The 16,452-nt window shown below is 48.0% G+C and overlaps 1 protein-coding gene across 2 annotated transcripts in view; it reads right to left on the reverse strand.

Moving 5' to 3' along the window:
- PIN1 (peptidylprolyl cis/trans isomerase, NIMA-interacting 1) overlaps positions 1 to 16,452 on the reverse strand; it is a 36,522-nt gene that overhangs the window by 15,737 nt on the left and 4,333 nt on the right. For both annotated transcript variants that reach the window (XM_077329313.1, XM_077329312.1), the window contains exon 2: positions 11,756 to 11,956. In XM_077329313.1, coding sequence (XP_077185428.1) covers positions 11,756 to 11,956 — 201 coding nt within the window. The remainder of the gene's footprint in view (positions 1 to 11,755; positions 11,957 to 16,452) is intronic.

The raw sequence follows: 16,452 nt of genomic DNA on the forward strand, positions 1-16,452 counted from the left end.
GTGTCATAATTTGAAAGGTGCCCACATGTTCAAATTAAGGGAACTGCTAAGTGCTGCTGACTCAATGGTAGCATTTAGAAGGTGGCCATTTGCCCTTCAGAAATACCTCACTGATCAAGGAATCTCAAAGTCAAAGGCGAGTATCGGCAAAGCACCTCTGAATGCCCCTTGCCTTAAAAACCCTACAAAACTGCCCATCTGTTAACTGTGAGTTGTCAGCAAAAACAAACACAACCTTGCAAATGAATCCACCAGTAGCTAGTCCACGCACCTACCAATTAGTCTTTTATGGTGACCTAGATCCCCCCAAAAGGGGGCTGGCAGGTAGAAAAGCCTCCCTACTTGGTCACCTGCAGTAAAATCCCGAGTCGCCCCAGGAGACCAGGCTGTTGACAAACCTAGCTGAAAGGCACCCAAAGCCAATGTATGCTCATAAAGCCTCTCAAATACCTCCCCAGGCTCACCACACAGTTTTTTTGGATTGCAGTGGCAACAGAGTTAAAAATCTCTAAACAACAAATTATATATACACATGAAAGGCAGCGATGATACGCCTGTCAGAAATGATGCTTCCCAAGAGCTCTATTTAAACAATTCTGGCCTATAATTATGTTCATCAGGTACGCTACGTCTGTTCACAGAAATTCAATGAGCCTCAGCTGTTTGATTGAGGCTAACGTGGGCACTCATGCAAAATGCATCCTTTAGTGGTTTTATTTATTTACTCCCCTGAAAGCCCGCTGCACCTAGGAATGCAACGGGTGCTAGCGGTGGGCCCCCCCCCCCGAGGGTGGCGCTGTCACCCTACCTTTGTGTGCTGGTGGCAGCGTGGGCAATGTCCCCGCAGCCAGCCAGCCAGCCAGCCGGCCTGCCATACAACCCATGTTGAGCAGCAGGCTGGGAAGGGTGCCGAAGGAACATTTGGGTGTGAGGCCGCGGGTGCGCCTGGCCCAATCCGGGTGCGTCCAGCTCGGATTGGCCCTTGCAGGCAGAAGCGGTGTCTAGATGTGGGTCTCGGACACCGCTCCTCCCACAGGGGCTCTGCCGAATTATTAGAGCCACTAATGGTTAAGGATTTATTTTTGCAGGGGTTTGCTGGTTATAATTTCACCTGATCGTTTTTAGGAGGATAATGACGGCCTGCTCTCACCGAGCCAACCGTATCAATCTCTGTTTCCTCCCTTTATCGAGCCAAAGCACATGCGGCCGATTTGAAATAATTATATGCGGGCTCCTGCGACCTTTATGGCAAATGGTGTTTATCAAGGACAGATGGAGGTGTTGACGGAAAATAGATCCCCCCCCTTCCCGTTTCTGATCCTGGCATTTCATACTTGGGGAGGGTTTTTTAAAAAAATACAATGATAATAAGAGTGATGCACGAACAAGTTCCCGACAAGCTTTTATCATCGTCGCGGCAGGATCGTTACATAAAATAAGTTTTAATCACATCTTTCTCTCTGTCCTTAAGGTGACACACGAGATTCGTCTAACCAGGGGGGGGGGGGGAGAGAGAAAAAATTATCAGATAGCCGAAGGGCTTCCGTCTCCGGGGCTATCAAGCCGGTACTTCAATCCATTCTAAACATCTCTTGGATGTAAGAATTACATCTGGATCTCATACGAAAGGAGATTAAAATGTCTCTCTCCAGAACCTTATCAGATGATGGAGACCTTCCCTAGCGGAGCCTCGCGGCTACTTTTCATTTATTCGGCCTGCTACCTGGAAAAAAAAGATAGCGCAGAGAGAAAAAGCCGGTTATCGGAGCGTCTAATTGAAGATGAGGCTCTGGGACAGGAGGGGAGAGATAAGCAGCTGCGTGTTCTGCGTTCGCATGAAACTTTTAATGACCGCCAGATAAGCAAGTTTGCTCAGTATAACAGAAAGAGGGGATGCTCTGATGTGGTTTGTGATTGCATGCCCCCAATCCCCGTTGGCAGAATTTAAACCCCATCCAGCTTCGAAGATGCTCAGACAATAGTTATCGAGGGCTGTGATAAGGTTTTCCTGAAATGAAGTATTGGTATGCATCGCCTTTTGGACAGGGCTAACATCTTAAGAGGACAACTCCGGATTTCCTGCTATCCGAAAGCAAATAACACTTGGTCTTCTGTCTCCGTGTGGGTCAGGACCCGAGAGAGTCGTGCTCTAGTCTAGCCCTTCCAAACGGCCACCACCTCCGCCTTTCCCGTGGTTCTTTCGGATTTCGGAAAAAGACGTCTGATCCAGGAAATAGTGCCTCCCGTATCAGGCAACCAGCTGGGTGACCTTGGGCTCGCCACAGCTCTGATAAAGTTGTTTTGACTGAGCAGTAATGTCAGAGCTCTCTCAGCCTCACCTCCCTCACAGGGTGTCTGTTGTGGGGAGAGGAAAGGGAAGGTGAATGCAAGCCCCTTTGAGACTCTTTCGGGTAGAGAAAAGCGGCATATAAGAACCAACTCTTCTTCTTCAGTAATATCAGGGCTCTCTCAGCCTCACCTCCCTCACAGGTGTCTGTTGTGGGGAGAGGAAAGGAAAGGCGATTGTGAGCCCCTTTGAGACTCCTTCGGGTAGAGAAAAGTGCCACCATCTTTAAGTTTAAAAATTTTAAGAATGTAATCAGGGTATTTTACGGGGTTTATTGTATTTTTACTCTTTTATTGTGGAAACCGCCGTGAGCCCAAACGGGAATGGCGGTATATAAATTCAAGTAATAAATAAATAAAAAAATACATACATATATACATACATATAAGAACCAACTATTCTTCTTCAGTAATATCAGGGCTCTCTCAGCCTCACCTCCCTCAGAGGTGTCTGTCTCGAAAACTCATACTCTGAAGTCTTCTCGGTCTCCAAGGTGCTACTGGACTCAAATCTAATTATTCCCAAGTAAGATCTTTCATGACAAAGATGGGGAACGGAAGGTCAAGAGAGAAGAGCTTAGGGCAGGCTTTCTCCACCAGGGTTTTGAGAAACCCTGGGGTTTCTTGATGGCCCTGGAAGGTTTCCTGAATGGGTGGGAGCTAATTAATTTTAAAGGTGTTTTTAACATATGTTAAACATTTGTAGAGTGATATGAACATATATGGTCATGTCAGCCTGCCCCCTCCTCCCAAAATGGCCAAGGATGGACTTGGAGGGGGTGGGAAGGGGAGGAGCCTCATGTGAGCATGCACACAGCTCTGCTTCCCAACCCTATTCTGCACAGTCATAGAATCATAGAATCACAGAGTTGGAAGGGGCCATACAGGCCATCTAATCCAACCCCCTGCTCAACGCAGGATCAGCCCAAAGCATCCTAAAGCATCCAAGAAAAGTGTGTATCCAACCTTTGCTTGAAGACTGCCAGTGAGGGGGAGCTCACCACCTCCTTAGGCAGCCTATTCCACTGCTGAACTACTCTGACTGTGAAAATCTTTTTCCTGATATCTAGCCTATATTGTTGTACTTGTAGTTTAAACCCATTACTGTGTGTCCTCTCCTCTGCAGCCAATGGGAACAGCATCCTGCCCTCCTCCAAATGACAACCTTTCAAATAAAGAGGGCTATCATGTCCCCTCTCAACTTCCTTTTCTCCAGGCTGAACATTCCCACTTCACGCCAATTGTAGGGTTTTTCGAGGCCTGAAGAATGTTTCAGAGGTTTCTCAATGGGAAAAATAGCTAAGAAAGGCTGGCTTAGGGTGACAGGAAAGAACTGAAGCCTATGTGGATGTGGACTCTCAAATGCATGTCCTTCTGTTCAGCAACGAGCCTTGGACAGAAAGCATACGGAGTTCTCCACTTGGTTTGCTGCGAGCAGAAAATGTGCATTGTTCAAACATAAACACTGAAGTTTTTTTTTGGGGGGGGGGGACGACAAGCGATGTGTCTTGTTCTGAGACGCAGGGTCTGTTTGGAAGCATAATCGCTGCCACAATAATGCCTAGCTTCCTTGTACACACACACACATGCACGCACGCGCCTGGTGACAATGTACACATTTTGTTCTCGAGCCAATTCTGTGAAGCGGCAATCTACGCCTGTAAGGAAAGCTGAGAGGTGAGGTCAGTGGCCCTGACAAACCGTTTCGGAACGTCACAGAGCTGGAGTGGCAAAAAAAAAAGTCCTAACACAGGGCCATCCTGCTCCCACACGCCATCACGTGCAAAGACTGGGGGGGAAGCAACGTTTCTTATAGATTAGAAGATTAACGTGACATACGGAGCAGCATGCGCCTCGACGCACTCTTCGTTTAGGAGACAATTTGAGGGCAGAACGGCTTTTTTCGAACCGCCGTCAACGTGACATTGCATAAGGCATCAAAATTAAGACGGTGTCAGAAGTGATTCCATAAGCAGGGCTGTGCGTGTTCCACAAATGGGCTGGAATGAAAACAGAGGCGTCAAATTATTCCGCAGGCTTGGAAATGCGAATCGGTAGGCCTTTAGGTTTGCAAAGACGCGACTGAAAATAAGTTAGAGGTCCGGTGAAATCTCAGGAATCAGAGTAGCTCCGCAGTTTCCCCGCACTGGTTGTCTTTAAGCGGTGGCTGGGCAGATGCTTATCCTGGATGCTTCAGGCTGATCCTGCACTGAGCAGGGGGTGGGGCTAGATGGCCTGTCTGGCCCCTTCCAACTCTATGATTCTATGATTCTAAGCAGTGGCTGGACAGAGACTTCTCCTGGATGCTTGAGGCTGATCCTGCATTGAGCAGGGGGTGGGACTAGATGGCCTGTCTGGCCCCTTCCAACTCTATGGTTCTATGATTCTAAGCAGTGGCTGGACAGAGACTTCCCCAGGATGCTCCAGGCCAGTGGTCCCCAACTCCTGGTCCGGGGACCAGGACCGGTCCATAGATCAGTTGGTACCAGGCTGTGGCTCCTCCTGGTCCTCCTTCCCAGCTGCTGCCACAGCAGCTGCCCTGCCACTCTGCCACCAGCTCACCTTTGGTGCTCTCCAGCAGCCACCATCGCCGGGGCTCCCCCTCGTCATGGCACTGCGCAGCTGCTGCTGGCAGCACCCCTCAGTGGGCAGCAGGAAGTCAGGGACGCTGGTGGAAAAGCAAGTGGAGCAGGGGTTCAGGTAGCAGCAGTGATGTCCCTCGGCAAAGGACTACCCCCCCCCCCGGGCCTCAGTAAAATTTTCAAGCGTTGACTGGTCCCCGGTGATAAAAAGGTTGGGGACCACTGCTCTAGGTTGATCCTGCATTGAGCAGGGGGTGAGACTGGATGGCCTGTCTGGTCCCTCCAAACTCTATGATTCTAAGCAGTGGCTGGACAGAGACTTCTCCTGGATGCTTGAGGCTGATCCTGCACTGAGCAGAGGGTGGGACTAGATGGCCTCTCCCAACTCTGTGATTCTGATTCTAAGCAGCAGCTGGACAGATGCTTCTCCTGGATGCTTGAGGCTGATCTTGAATCGAGCAGGGGGGTAGGTTTAGATGGCCTCTCCCAACTCTAGGATTCTATGTTTCCAAGTAAAAAAAATTAAAGCTTGATAAAAAAAAGCTTGATAAGAAAGGCACTTTCCCGAGCCTCGCAAAAGTCACAAAATTATGCCAAGTAAGTATTCACACACACTTCTTATACTCTGCATAATTTATGGAGATTTCAGCTATTCTGTTCCTAGTGCTGAATCACCCTGGTGCAAAGCTCCTTCCTTTTTTAGCACAGAGGATACACGATCCTGCCTATACAATTCCGCGGGAGATGCAAGCTTCCTCGGAGACTTCACCACGTTGATGAATGCGCATTGACAGCCGAATGCACAGTCACGCTCCCCAGTTTTGCCAAAGCAAGCTCCTTGTGACATTTGAAAGGGAACATGTGGAGGCTGTAGCTGCATCTACAGCTGGCGTGTTTCCCCCTCTACAACTGCTGTTACTGGCAAAATAAATCATTTGTTTTCCTTGACTTAATTCAAGCTTTTGCTTTGCATTTCAAATCCTTCCGGAAAGCACAAACTACTTTGTTTCTTGACGGCCCTGGAAGGGTTTCCCAAATTGATGGGACATCATTAATGTTTTAATAAATGTTTAGACCAGAGGTAGCCAAACTGCGGCCCTCCAGATGTCCATGGACTACAATTCCCAGGAGCCCCTGCCAGCATTCGCTGGCAGGGGCTCCTGGGAATTGTAGTCCATGGACATCTGGAGGGCCGCAGTTTGACTACCCCTGGTTTAGACTCATTAAACTTTTACAGTGAGATGACCATATCATGCCGACCCGCTTCCACCCTCCAAAATGGACAAAGATGAGCCTGGAGGGGGTGGGAAGGGGAGGGGTCCCGGGTGGGCGTGTCCACAGTTATGCCTCCCAACCATATTCTGCACCACTTCTGGAGTTTCTCAAAGCTTGAAGAATGTTTCAGGGGCTTCTCGAGGGTAAACAAAAGCTGAGAAAGGCTGACTTGGTGCTACAACAATTAAAACGTATTCGTTTGCAACTGAACAGAGCCTTTCCGTACAGCCCAGCCTTCCAAAGGTCAGCACAATTTTGCTTCCCAATACACTGACTGGAATAGGCTGCCTAAGGAGGTGGTGAGCTCCCCCTCACTGGAAATCTTCAAGCAAAGGTTGGATACACACTTTTCTTGGATGCTTTAGGATGCTTTGGGCTGATCCTGCGTTGAGTAGGGGGTTGGAGTAGATGGCCTGTCTGGCCCCTTCCAACTCTATGATTCTATGATTCTATGATTCTATGAATTAGAGCTCTAGGAGCATAATTACAAACCTCTGATCAAGTTGTTCACCAGCTTTATGCACTACCCAATCGTTTACTGGGGGGGGGGGGGGAGAAGTATGAAATCAATTGTCGTCTATTTTGCTCTCTGCATTCGATACAAGGATGCCAAGCAAGAGCATTGATTTGAAGGAAAATTCCAGAAGGAGCCTTCTGGAAGCTAGGGCGTGTGAAATACCTTCTGTGCTGGTGGAGTTCTCAAGTCACATCTGTTCCACATAATATATTTCTGGTAAGGCCTTGGAGAAGGAGCTGGTCTCATGGCTTAAGTGCCGCTCAGTGCTTAACACCCACTCAGGGCAGCTCTCCCGACCATGAGTGCCTCCTCCTCCAACCATCTTGCCTATCTGTCCAGCAGCCAACCAATCACCTTCCGCCCCACACCCCGAGGTCGGTAAAATGAGGACCCAGCTTGCTGGGGGGTAAAGGGTAATGACTGGGGAAGGCACTGGCAAACCACCCCGTATTGAGTCTGCCATGAAAACGCTAGAGGGCGTCACCCCAAGGGTCAGACATGACTCGGTGCTTGCACAGGGGATGCCTTTGCCTTTACCTTTAAAGATTACTGTCTCAACACCTTTCAGTGTCTTTGTTGTTCTTGAAATTCAAAAATATCAAGGAATTTCATCCTACAGGACAGGGGTGGCCAAACTGAGGCTCTCCGGAAGTCCACGGACTACAATTACCATGAGTCCCAGTCAACATGGCCAACTGGCAGGGGCTCATAGGATCTGTAGTCCACGAACATCTGGAGAGCCAAAGTTTGGCCACTTCTGCTATAAAGCATTTTAGTTTTCACAATCATTATTTCACTAAGAAGAATTTCTCCTTAAAGCTTTGGATTTGTCCGAACCTAAGAGGTAAGTCGTCCTTGATTTGTTTCTCCCCCTCATCAAATATTTCAAGTACTTGTTGCTACTGAGGCATAAAATTGGCAGGGGATGTATTTTAAATGTCTTCACTAAATAAAAGTCAAAAACAACCCTGCTAAATCTGGATCGCGTCGTATTTATTTAGGGCACCGGAGAATTTTCTGGGAAGTTTATCAATTCTGACTCCCAGAAAACTCACATTGCTGGCTGGAATCATAGAATTGGAAGGGACCTCCTGGGTCATCTAGTCCAACCCCCTGCACTATGCAGGACACTCACAACCCTCTCGCTCACCCACTGTCACCGGCCACCCCCTTGAACCATCACAGAATCAGCCTCTCTGTCAGATGGCTCTCCAGCCTCTGTTTAAACATCTCCAAAGATGGAGAACCCACCACCTCCCGAGGAAGCCTGTTCCACTGAGAAACCGCTCTCACTGTCAGGAACTTCTTCTGAATGTTTACGCGGAAATGGCCAGGAACTTTAAACCGGGTTATTTAATAGAGAACAGCTGACATGTTGAGAGAATTTTGATTTATACTTTAAAACCCCACATTTCTTTATTGGAAATCATTGATTTTTATTTTTCCTGGTGGTAAAGCGGTACGGCCAGATGAATGCAACTTCGCACCCGTCTGGCAGCGCCTGCGTGGCGATATCCAAAACGAATTATATTACAATTCCGTTCTCCCTTGCCAAAGGGAAGGCCGATACAAACATGCAAAATTGGCGTGAAACACTGTGTTCTTTTGGACAGTGCTCAACATGCTACAAGTTGGTAAGTCACATGTTGGAATGCTGCTCTGTCAAAAATAAAACGGGCAGAGGGACACATACTGGCACCTCTTCTGATGCCCACCAAGTGCCTTTACAAAGTGAGTGTGGCCAGGTGGTACGTTTGTCCAGCAGTGGTTCAGAGTGGGTATACAGATTTTTTTTTTTTAATTTCACAACAGCGCAAGGATCTTCACATTTTGCGCCTGGCTTTGCCTCCTACCTCAGACCCTTTGTGGCTCTGTCCGCCAGAATTTCAAAGGTTGGGCGGATCCGCTCGCCCAAGTATATCAAAGAGATAGGTTTTCTCAAAAGTTCAACTTCTTAACTTTCTATTGTATGAACACAAGAAACAGATGGTATTTTTGGTGTGCTTCAGCTCTCGATTCTTCTATTAACCTTCATCTTCCCAAGGTCAAAAGGTACCTCTGGAGCAGGGATTCCCAACCAGGGGTCTGCAGGAATTCTGATGGGGGTCCGCAGCGTTTCCCCTTCTGCCTTAATGGACTTGGCCACAAGCAAGGGAACCAGCCGCTTTCCTTGCTCCCCCCGCACCCCCGGTGTGAGTTCTCTTGTGGTTCCTGCACATGGGAGGGAGTGAAGCTTGCACACCTAGTCCCACCTTAAACTGTCTCTTGTCTCTGCCCCCTTGTCCTCAAGCCTGCCATTAATGCTGGTGGTGATGTCACTTCCAGGGGGCGTGGCAGGGAAGCTTGCCAAGCTGACATCACCTATGGGGCACCTCGAAGCCTGAAAAATTATTTCAGGGGCTCCTCCATGGTCAAAAGGTTGAAAAAGCCTGCTCTGGAGGGAGGGGACTGGAAGAGAAATCTGAGACCATCAATATACTGAAGGGCTGCTGGATCTAGCTATCACTGGAGGAATCAACAGTTCAGCTTCACTGGATCCATATTCTTGTCAGCCCAGCCAAGATTAGAACATTGGAAGTTTCATGGGTTCAATGTACAATCGGTACACCACTCAACTGGGCAGGAAAATATCAAATTTCAGCCTTTTATTTGACCGTGCTGAAATCCTGTCCGACATTTCCTGAAGCCAAAAATAACAGCTGGGTAGGAGGCTGCCCGTACTTTAAATTTCATTATGGTATCATTTGGCAACCGCTTGTATGAATGAATGAATGAATGAATGAATGAATGAATGAATGAATGAATGAATGAATGAATGAATGAATGAATGAATGAATGAATGAATGAATGAATGAATGACAACTACAATAATAATAATTCATTGTCTGAGGCAGTGGGCATGCACACGAAAGCTCACACCTAGAATAAAACAATTGAGATGGTTAACCATCCCTGAACCAGACCGCAGGGCACAGGGCTGAACATCCTCCCACACGGCTGCTTCCTCAGAGACAATTGAGGGTTGCCAACCTCCAGGTGGCACCTGAGGATTTCCTGCTATTTGGATAAACATCTCAGACCCCAGATAAAAATTATAATGGACACCTAAGTAGAATTCTGTCTCAAAAGCCAATGGAGGGCAGGGTGAGGGTTTTATCTCCCCCCCCCCCCCCCGCCCTGGACCAAAATAATAAATCAACAGGCAGCAGAATCGTGAATTATCCCTGCAAATCATGCAAACGAGAAAAGTTATGCATATGTATTATTTTTGACTTTTGCACAATCTCGGTTAAGTCAACTTGACATTTGAGGGATTTTGGAACAGTGGGGATCCTCGGCAAGGAGATGGGGGGGGCGATTCTAGCTCGGCTGGATGGAAAAACACAAACAGGCAGCTGTGAAGAAGAGACAGCCAAACAGGGGGACACTGGAAAGAGAAGCCTTTAAGACAGGGGTAGTCAAACTGTGGCCCTTCAGATGTCCATGGACTACAATTCCCAGGAGCCCCTGCCAGCATTCGCTGGCAGGGGCTCATGGGAATTGTAGTCCATGGACATCTGGAGGGCCGCAGTTTGACTACCCCTGTTTAAGACATCCTCTCTACAATTAAATTTTTCTCCTATGCGGTCATGCAACTGTCATGAACTAAGGCTACTCTCTTGTAAGAGGCAAGACTGAGACACACTTTACAGAACAGTTCGGAGTTGATTCATTAGATCCAGGGGGGATACATCGGGAAGTATCATGATAGAAATCTATTGCCAAGAACAACAGACCAGTCTTGGATAGAAGAAGAAGAGTTGATTCTTATATGCCGCTTTTCCCTACCCGAAGGAGGCTCAAAGCGGCTTACAGTCGCCTTCCCTTTCCTCTCCCCACAACAGACACCCTGTGAGGTGGGTGAGGTTGAGAGAGCCCTGATATCACTGCTCGGTCAGAACAGCTTTATCAGTGCCGTGGCAAGCCCAAGGTCACCCAGCTGGCTGCATGTGGGGGAGTGCAGTATCGAACCCGGCTTGCCAGATTAGAAGTCCGCACTCCTAACCACTACACCAAACTGGATACAGAAACACACACCCTTCCCATACCATGACACCATTTTTCCCCCACCATTAGCCATTCCCACGGCAGAAGGGCTTTTATCTTCAACAGACAGCTACGACCAAGTGAAATCTACAATTTTACACCCAGTGCCCAAAAGGAGGACCAAGCTACTCACTAGAGCAGTGGTTCTCAAAATGGGGATCGCGACCCCTTGAGGGATCATTCGGCCCTTTCCCAGGGGTCGCCAAGATAGCTCGGTAGCCACGACGGCAGCCACAGCCCCAGCAGCAGCATGGTGCTGGCCTCCTCCACGCCACCTCGGAGCTCATGGAAGCCATGGAGATCACAGAGGCTGCGCGGAGGAGGCCAGCGCCACGGCGAGCAGGAGCGGCGGCGCATGCACACAGACACATGTGCGCGTATACCATCACCGTCCCTGCTGTGGGTGTTGCAGCATTAAGGTGGCTGAGAACTGCTACACTAGAGCCATAGCATGCAGAGTAACTGACAGTATCTTGAAGGACATCTTCAACTTCCTGGGAACAGGCTATGGCAGGGGTACTCAAACCGCGGCCCTCCAGATGTCCACGGCCTACAATTCCCATGAGCCCCTGCCAGTCATCCATGGACATCTGGAGGGCCGCAGTTTGACTACCCTGGGCTATAGTGCGCACGTGAGTCCTGAGAGCCTGATAAAGGAGGGGGGGGGGGCAGAATCAGGAGAAAAGAATAGATCCTGGGGGCTCCTAGGGCTCCGGTTTGCATATTGCCTAAATCCCTCACGTGTAGTACAGGGTTACATGACAACAATGTTAGGCTCTGCAGGGGGCAAAAATCACCTTGAGCAACAGAAATACCCAAATCCAGTGAGTAAGGCAACAATCCCCTTTTGTCTACACACTGCTGGGCCCCACAAGAAAAGCAAACGGAAGCCACGGCATCTGATGGGGAAAAGGAGATGACCTCTCCATTCCCTCTAGCTAGTACTTGCCGTTGATGAGCTCCAGGGCCTCTTCCTTGCTCCGAGTGATCTTCTCCTCCCTCCACGACGAGGGCCTTCGGGACTGGTTGTGTTTCACTAAGAGGTGTGAGCACCGCACCTTCGTGGGTTCCCCTTGCCCGTTCTTGCTGTTCCCAGTGGGCCGCTCCCACTGGCTGGCGTTGGTAATGTGGTTGAAATAATAGACGCGCCCTGAAAGACAAGGAGAGAAAGGTTTATGTTGCGGTTCCGAGCAGATCTAGGAGGGCAACGTCTTCCCCCAAAATAAGCATCTCCACAATATATTTGTCTATATAAAAACCTGTGGAGGAGTCAGGAGGACATAATGCCTTTCTGCTCATCTGTCTGGGCTGCTTGTTGAATTCACAGATAGTGGAAAAGGAGTGGGAGGGAAATATCCCAAAGTTACAAGTGGTCTCCAAATCACATAATTCCTTGGGAGGACGGCTGCTTTCCATGGCGGGTTTTCTAACTGAGATGCTGAGATGAACGCTTCCTTGTTTTGCTCAGGCAAGGTCCCGCACACACAAAAATGAAACTAACTTCTTATTTATCAAGCATTTCATTTTATGATTGATGCCACGCACACTGTAGACATGTGACTTCTGGGGGCGCGGCAGGCAGGCGTGACCAGCTGGCTCCACGTCCGGGGTCACTCAAAGCCCAAAAAATGTTTCAAGGGTTACTCCACGGTCAAAAGGTTGAGAAAGGCAGGCGTATACTCTGAAAACCCTGGTTGGTCTCTAAGCTGCTACTGGATTAAACCATACCGTAACTACTAGTGATGTCACTAACGGTGCCAGGCTAGGTTGGCTATGACACAACAATACAGCCTCGACTCACCTTGAGAACCATGCCCTGAGTGTATGTATGACTCTGCAGGGCCATGAAGCCACACCCCGCCTTCAAGGGTTATGGCTAACAGGCAGCATTCCAACAAATCGGTGAGGCTGTCCCTTTTCCTAAGCCAAATTCCTGTCTAGATTTCGTAGGACAGCACAGGCAGCAGTACAAACTGAAGTACCGCCTTACCTGTAGAGCTCCACAGCACTTCCAAATCCTGTTTTCCTTCACTATTCAAATGGAAGGAGAAGCTGCCCCAACAGAGCTGTGAGTGTCAAGTCCCTAGCCCGGCATTACAAAACTGGAGAAATATTTCAGGTGTGGCTGTTTTCTTTAAAGCAGGGGTAGTCAACCTGTGGTCCTCCAGATGTCCATGGACTACAATTCCCATGAGCCCCTGCCAGCAAATGCTGGCAGGGGCTCATGGGAATGTTAGTCCATGGACATCTGGAGGGCCACAGGTTGACTACCCCTGCTTTAAAGGAGCAAATGTTAAGCACCAGTAATGGGGAGGAGTTTCTTAAGTGGACTGGGGAATTGACTGGCTTTGCTGGGAAAAGGAAATCTGGAGAGGTTTTTGGCTTCAACAACCCGAGGCGGATTTCTTGCCAACGCTGAACGGTCTCTGGCAAGTGTTAGAGCGGCTGTCAACGCACCATGGCGTCCCAGCCGGTCCTTCCACTTCACACACTTGAACTCGAATCCCCTCGTTCTTCGCAAGCCGTCAGGGTGGATCAAAATCAACCCGTTAAAAATAGGCTTTTGGTTTTCTCTGCTTGCACATTTTTCAACTGCTCTAATTGAATGGCCCAGCCAAGCACAGAGACCGACACGGACGCACAATCTGATTTTAAGTGGCTTTTAAAAATTTGTCTAAAAAACGCAGGCTGTCTCAGAACGCAATATGAAACCTCAGATTCAAGCGGGTGGCCGTGTTGGTCTGAAGTAGCACAATAAAATCAGAGTCCAGTAGGACCTTTAAGACCAACAAAGATTTATTCAAGGTGTGAGCTTTCGAGTGCAAGCCCTCTTCCTCAGTCCTCACGGGGTGGGGGGAGTCGGCCCCAGCCTTCTCCTGGCCCCGGGAGAACAGCCCGCGGCGGGCAGAACAATCCAGGTCACAGCCCAGTCGCCCCTGCATCTCAGACCCCGCCCTGCGATGGCTTCCCTGGGGAATGCCCTCTAGCGCCCATTTTATTTAATTATAAAATGGGCTTTATTTCTAGTAATTTCTAGTAATAATAATAATTTTGAGGAACAAACTGCTAAAACCACTAAACAGTTCTGATCTAGAAAATCATGTGGGAAGGCAGCTAAAACTTAATTGTAGGCTTACTGAAGCTCAGGGAGATGGAGGATTGAGTACATGAATTATTATTCCAGTAAGTTCAGAAACTTTATGAATTATTCCAATAAGATTTCCACAAGGGAAATACTGGGCAGCTCCTTGCGTCTGAATCGCTTTCTCTCCTGGCATGGGCAGACCCAGGTGTATTGAAGGAGGGCAGGGGAAGAGCCGGGAAGCTAATAAGCTAAACCCGGAAAAGGAGAGGTTATTTTAAACAAAAAATAAACTCAGCATATGCAAGGATGGAATCAACGTTAGCTGGGCATCCAGGGAAGACCCATTGGAACAAGGGTGGAGTGCACAAAGAGAATGCCAATAGGATATAGGGGGAAGAGAGTGGGTGAGTGAATGCCACATTTGGTTTACTGAGAAAGGAATGAAAATAAAAATTTGTTTCGACACATCCCCCCACAAGAGAGAGAAGCCTCTTCAGAAATGCTATATAAAATCTGGATTCCCCCCCACCCCCATCAAGCAGGATACCATAAAGCACAGGTAGTCAACCTGTGGTCCTCCAGATGTTCATGGACTACAATTCCCATGAACCCCTGCCAGCAAATGGGAATTGTGGTCCATAAATATCTGGAGGACCACAGGTTGACTACCCCTGCCATAAAGGGAAAATGTGGGGGGGGGGGAAGGTTAACCAATAATAGTAATAACAAAAGCAGCAATAACAACTTTATTTTTATAGCCTGCCCTTTCTGGTTGGCTCAGGGCAGGTAACAACAGGATTTGCACAATTAAATTTACACTAATAACTTTTTTTGAACATATAAATTAAATATTATATTAATTAATTAGTCCCAGATCACATTATTATTATTAATAATAATAATTAACTATTATTATTATTATTATTGCAATTTTTATTTCCTGCCACCCCCCAAGACCGGCTCGTGGCAGGTTACAATCGTCCACAATGAAAACCCCCAATAAAACCCCATTAAAAATTAAAAAGGGACATAACCATTACAATACATAGATCAACAAAAATGGTGGTCTAAATCCACTACATCCCCCCCCAGAAACATCATCCAAAAGGAAAATGGCAAGCGGGGAGCCATAACCCTGCTGCTCAGCACTAGGGGGCCCCGATCAGATCTTCGTCTCAGACCCCAGACTCAATCACAGACCTCATGGAAGAGCTCCGTTGTGCAGGCCCTGTGGAACCTTATAAAGGGCGAGATGTTGTTTTTGTGGGTAGTATATTTGCTGTTCTGTGGGTAGGGAGGCCTGTGTTTGCTTGGCGTTCGTTTTCTGGCCTCGGCCGTAGACCTGGCAGAACAATTCTGTCTTGCAGGCCCTCCGGAAACGTTCAAGGTCCTGATCTCTTCAGGGAGAGTGTTCCACATGTCCACATGCCCACAGGGAGAGTGTTCCACATGTCCACAAGCTCAGAAAGCCCTGGCTTTGGTCAAGGCCTGTTTTACTTCTTTTGGGTAGGGGATGCTGAGCAGTTGCTGTCCGCTGGAGCTTAGTGTTCTCTATTTTGGGGGAGGGGGTAGTGGAAGAGGCAGTCCGGTAAATACAGAGGTCCCAGACCATTTAGGGATGGTCGGGAACCTTGAACCTCATGCAGTTTCCAATCTGGATCCAGTTCAGTTGGGAGGGCACTCATGTGCATATCTAAATTCAAGATGGAGCTTCTGGATCAGCTTCCAGGGCAGCACTGCGTAGAGCGAGTTACGGAAGTCCAGTCCGGATCATGGTGGCTTGGTCAGTTTTTGAGTTATGGCAAAGATGGTAGAAAGCCTGGCGGGCAACTTTTGTGATCTGGACCTCCCTACATAGGGAGGTTCTGGTTTTAAGCTACAGGGAAGGCGTTCTTAACCAGGATACCACAGAACCAGAAGTCCGTGGACAGCCTTCAGAGGGCCTGTGAACTGGGTATCACAATAATTTTTCATCATTAAAAAAATAATTTCCCATTACTTTGCAGATGGTTTTCATGAAAAAAAAAATCTTCTCTATGATGCAACACAAATCCAACTCCATAAAGAGTCTTGAAGAATTGATGCTCTTTGATTCATGCCGACCCTCATCTGGCAAAGCAAGCTACGGGAGACCCGATTCTGTCTGCTAATGACATGCCTTTGTGAGTCAAGGTATTCAGCACTCTTTGCCAAGTCAAGGTCAACTGCGTATCAAGAATGACGCGCGCACTGCCATGTCGAAGACCGCTCCATAATTTCAATTTCTTAAAGCCAAACAACCAACAGCTGGAAAATACCTGGAGATTTGGGGATGGGGGGGGTGGAACCTGGGGAGGGGAGAGATCTCAACAGGGGACTAAGCAGCCATTTTCTCCGAGTGATCTCGGAGATAAAGTGACAGCGGGCGAAAGTTGGCAACCCTAAAAAAACAACATCAACCGCACTGAAAAGTATTTATTTTATTTATTAGATTTACTTTTATTCCATCTTATTAAATTTATTAAATTTTATTACATTTAAATTATTAAATGACTTTTATTAAATTTACTTTTGCGTCAAAC

Source organism: Paroedura picta, chromosome 3 (genome assembly GCF_049243985.1).
Source record: "Paroedura picta isolate Pp20150507F chromosome 3, Ppicta_v3.0, whole genome shotgun sequence".
In the NCBI taxonomy this organism is placed as follows: domain Eukaryota; kingdom Metazoa; phylum Chordata; class Lepidosauria; order Squamata; family Gekkonidae; genus Paroedura; species Paroedura picta.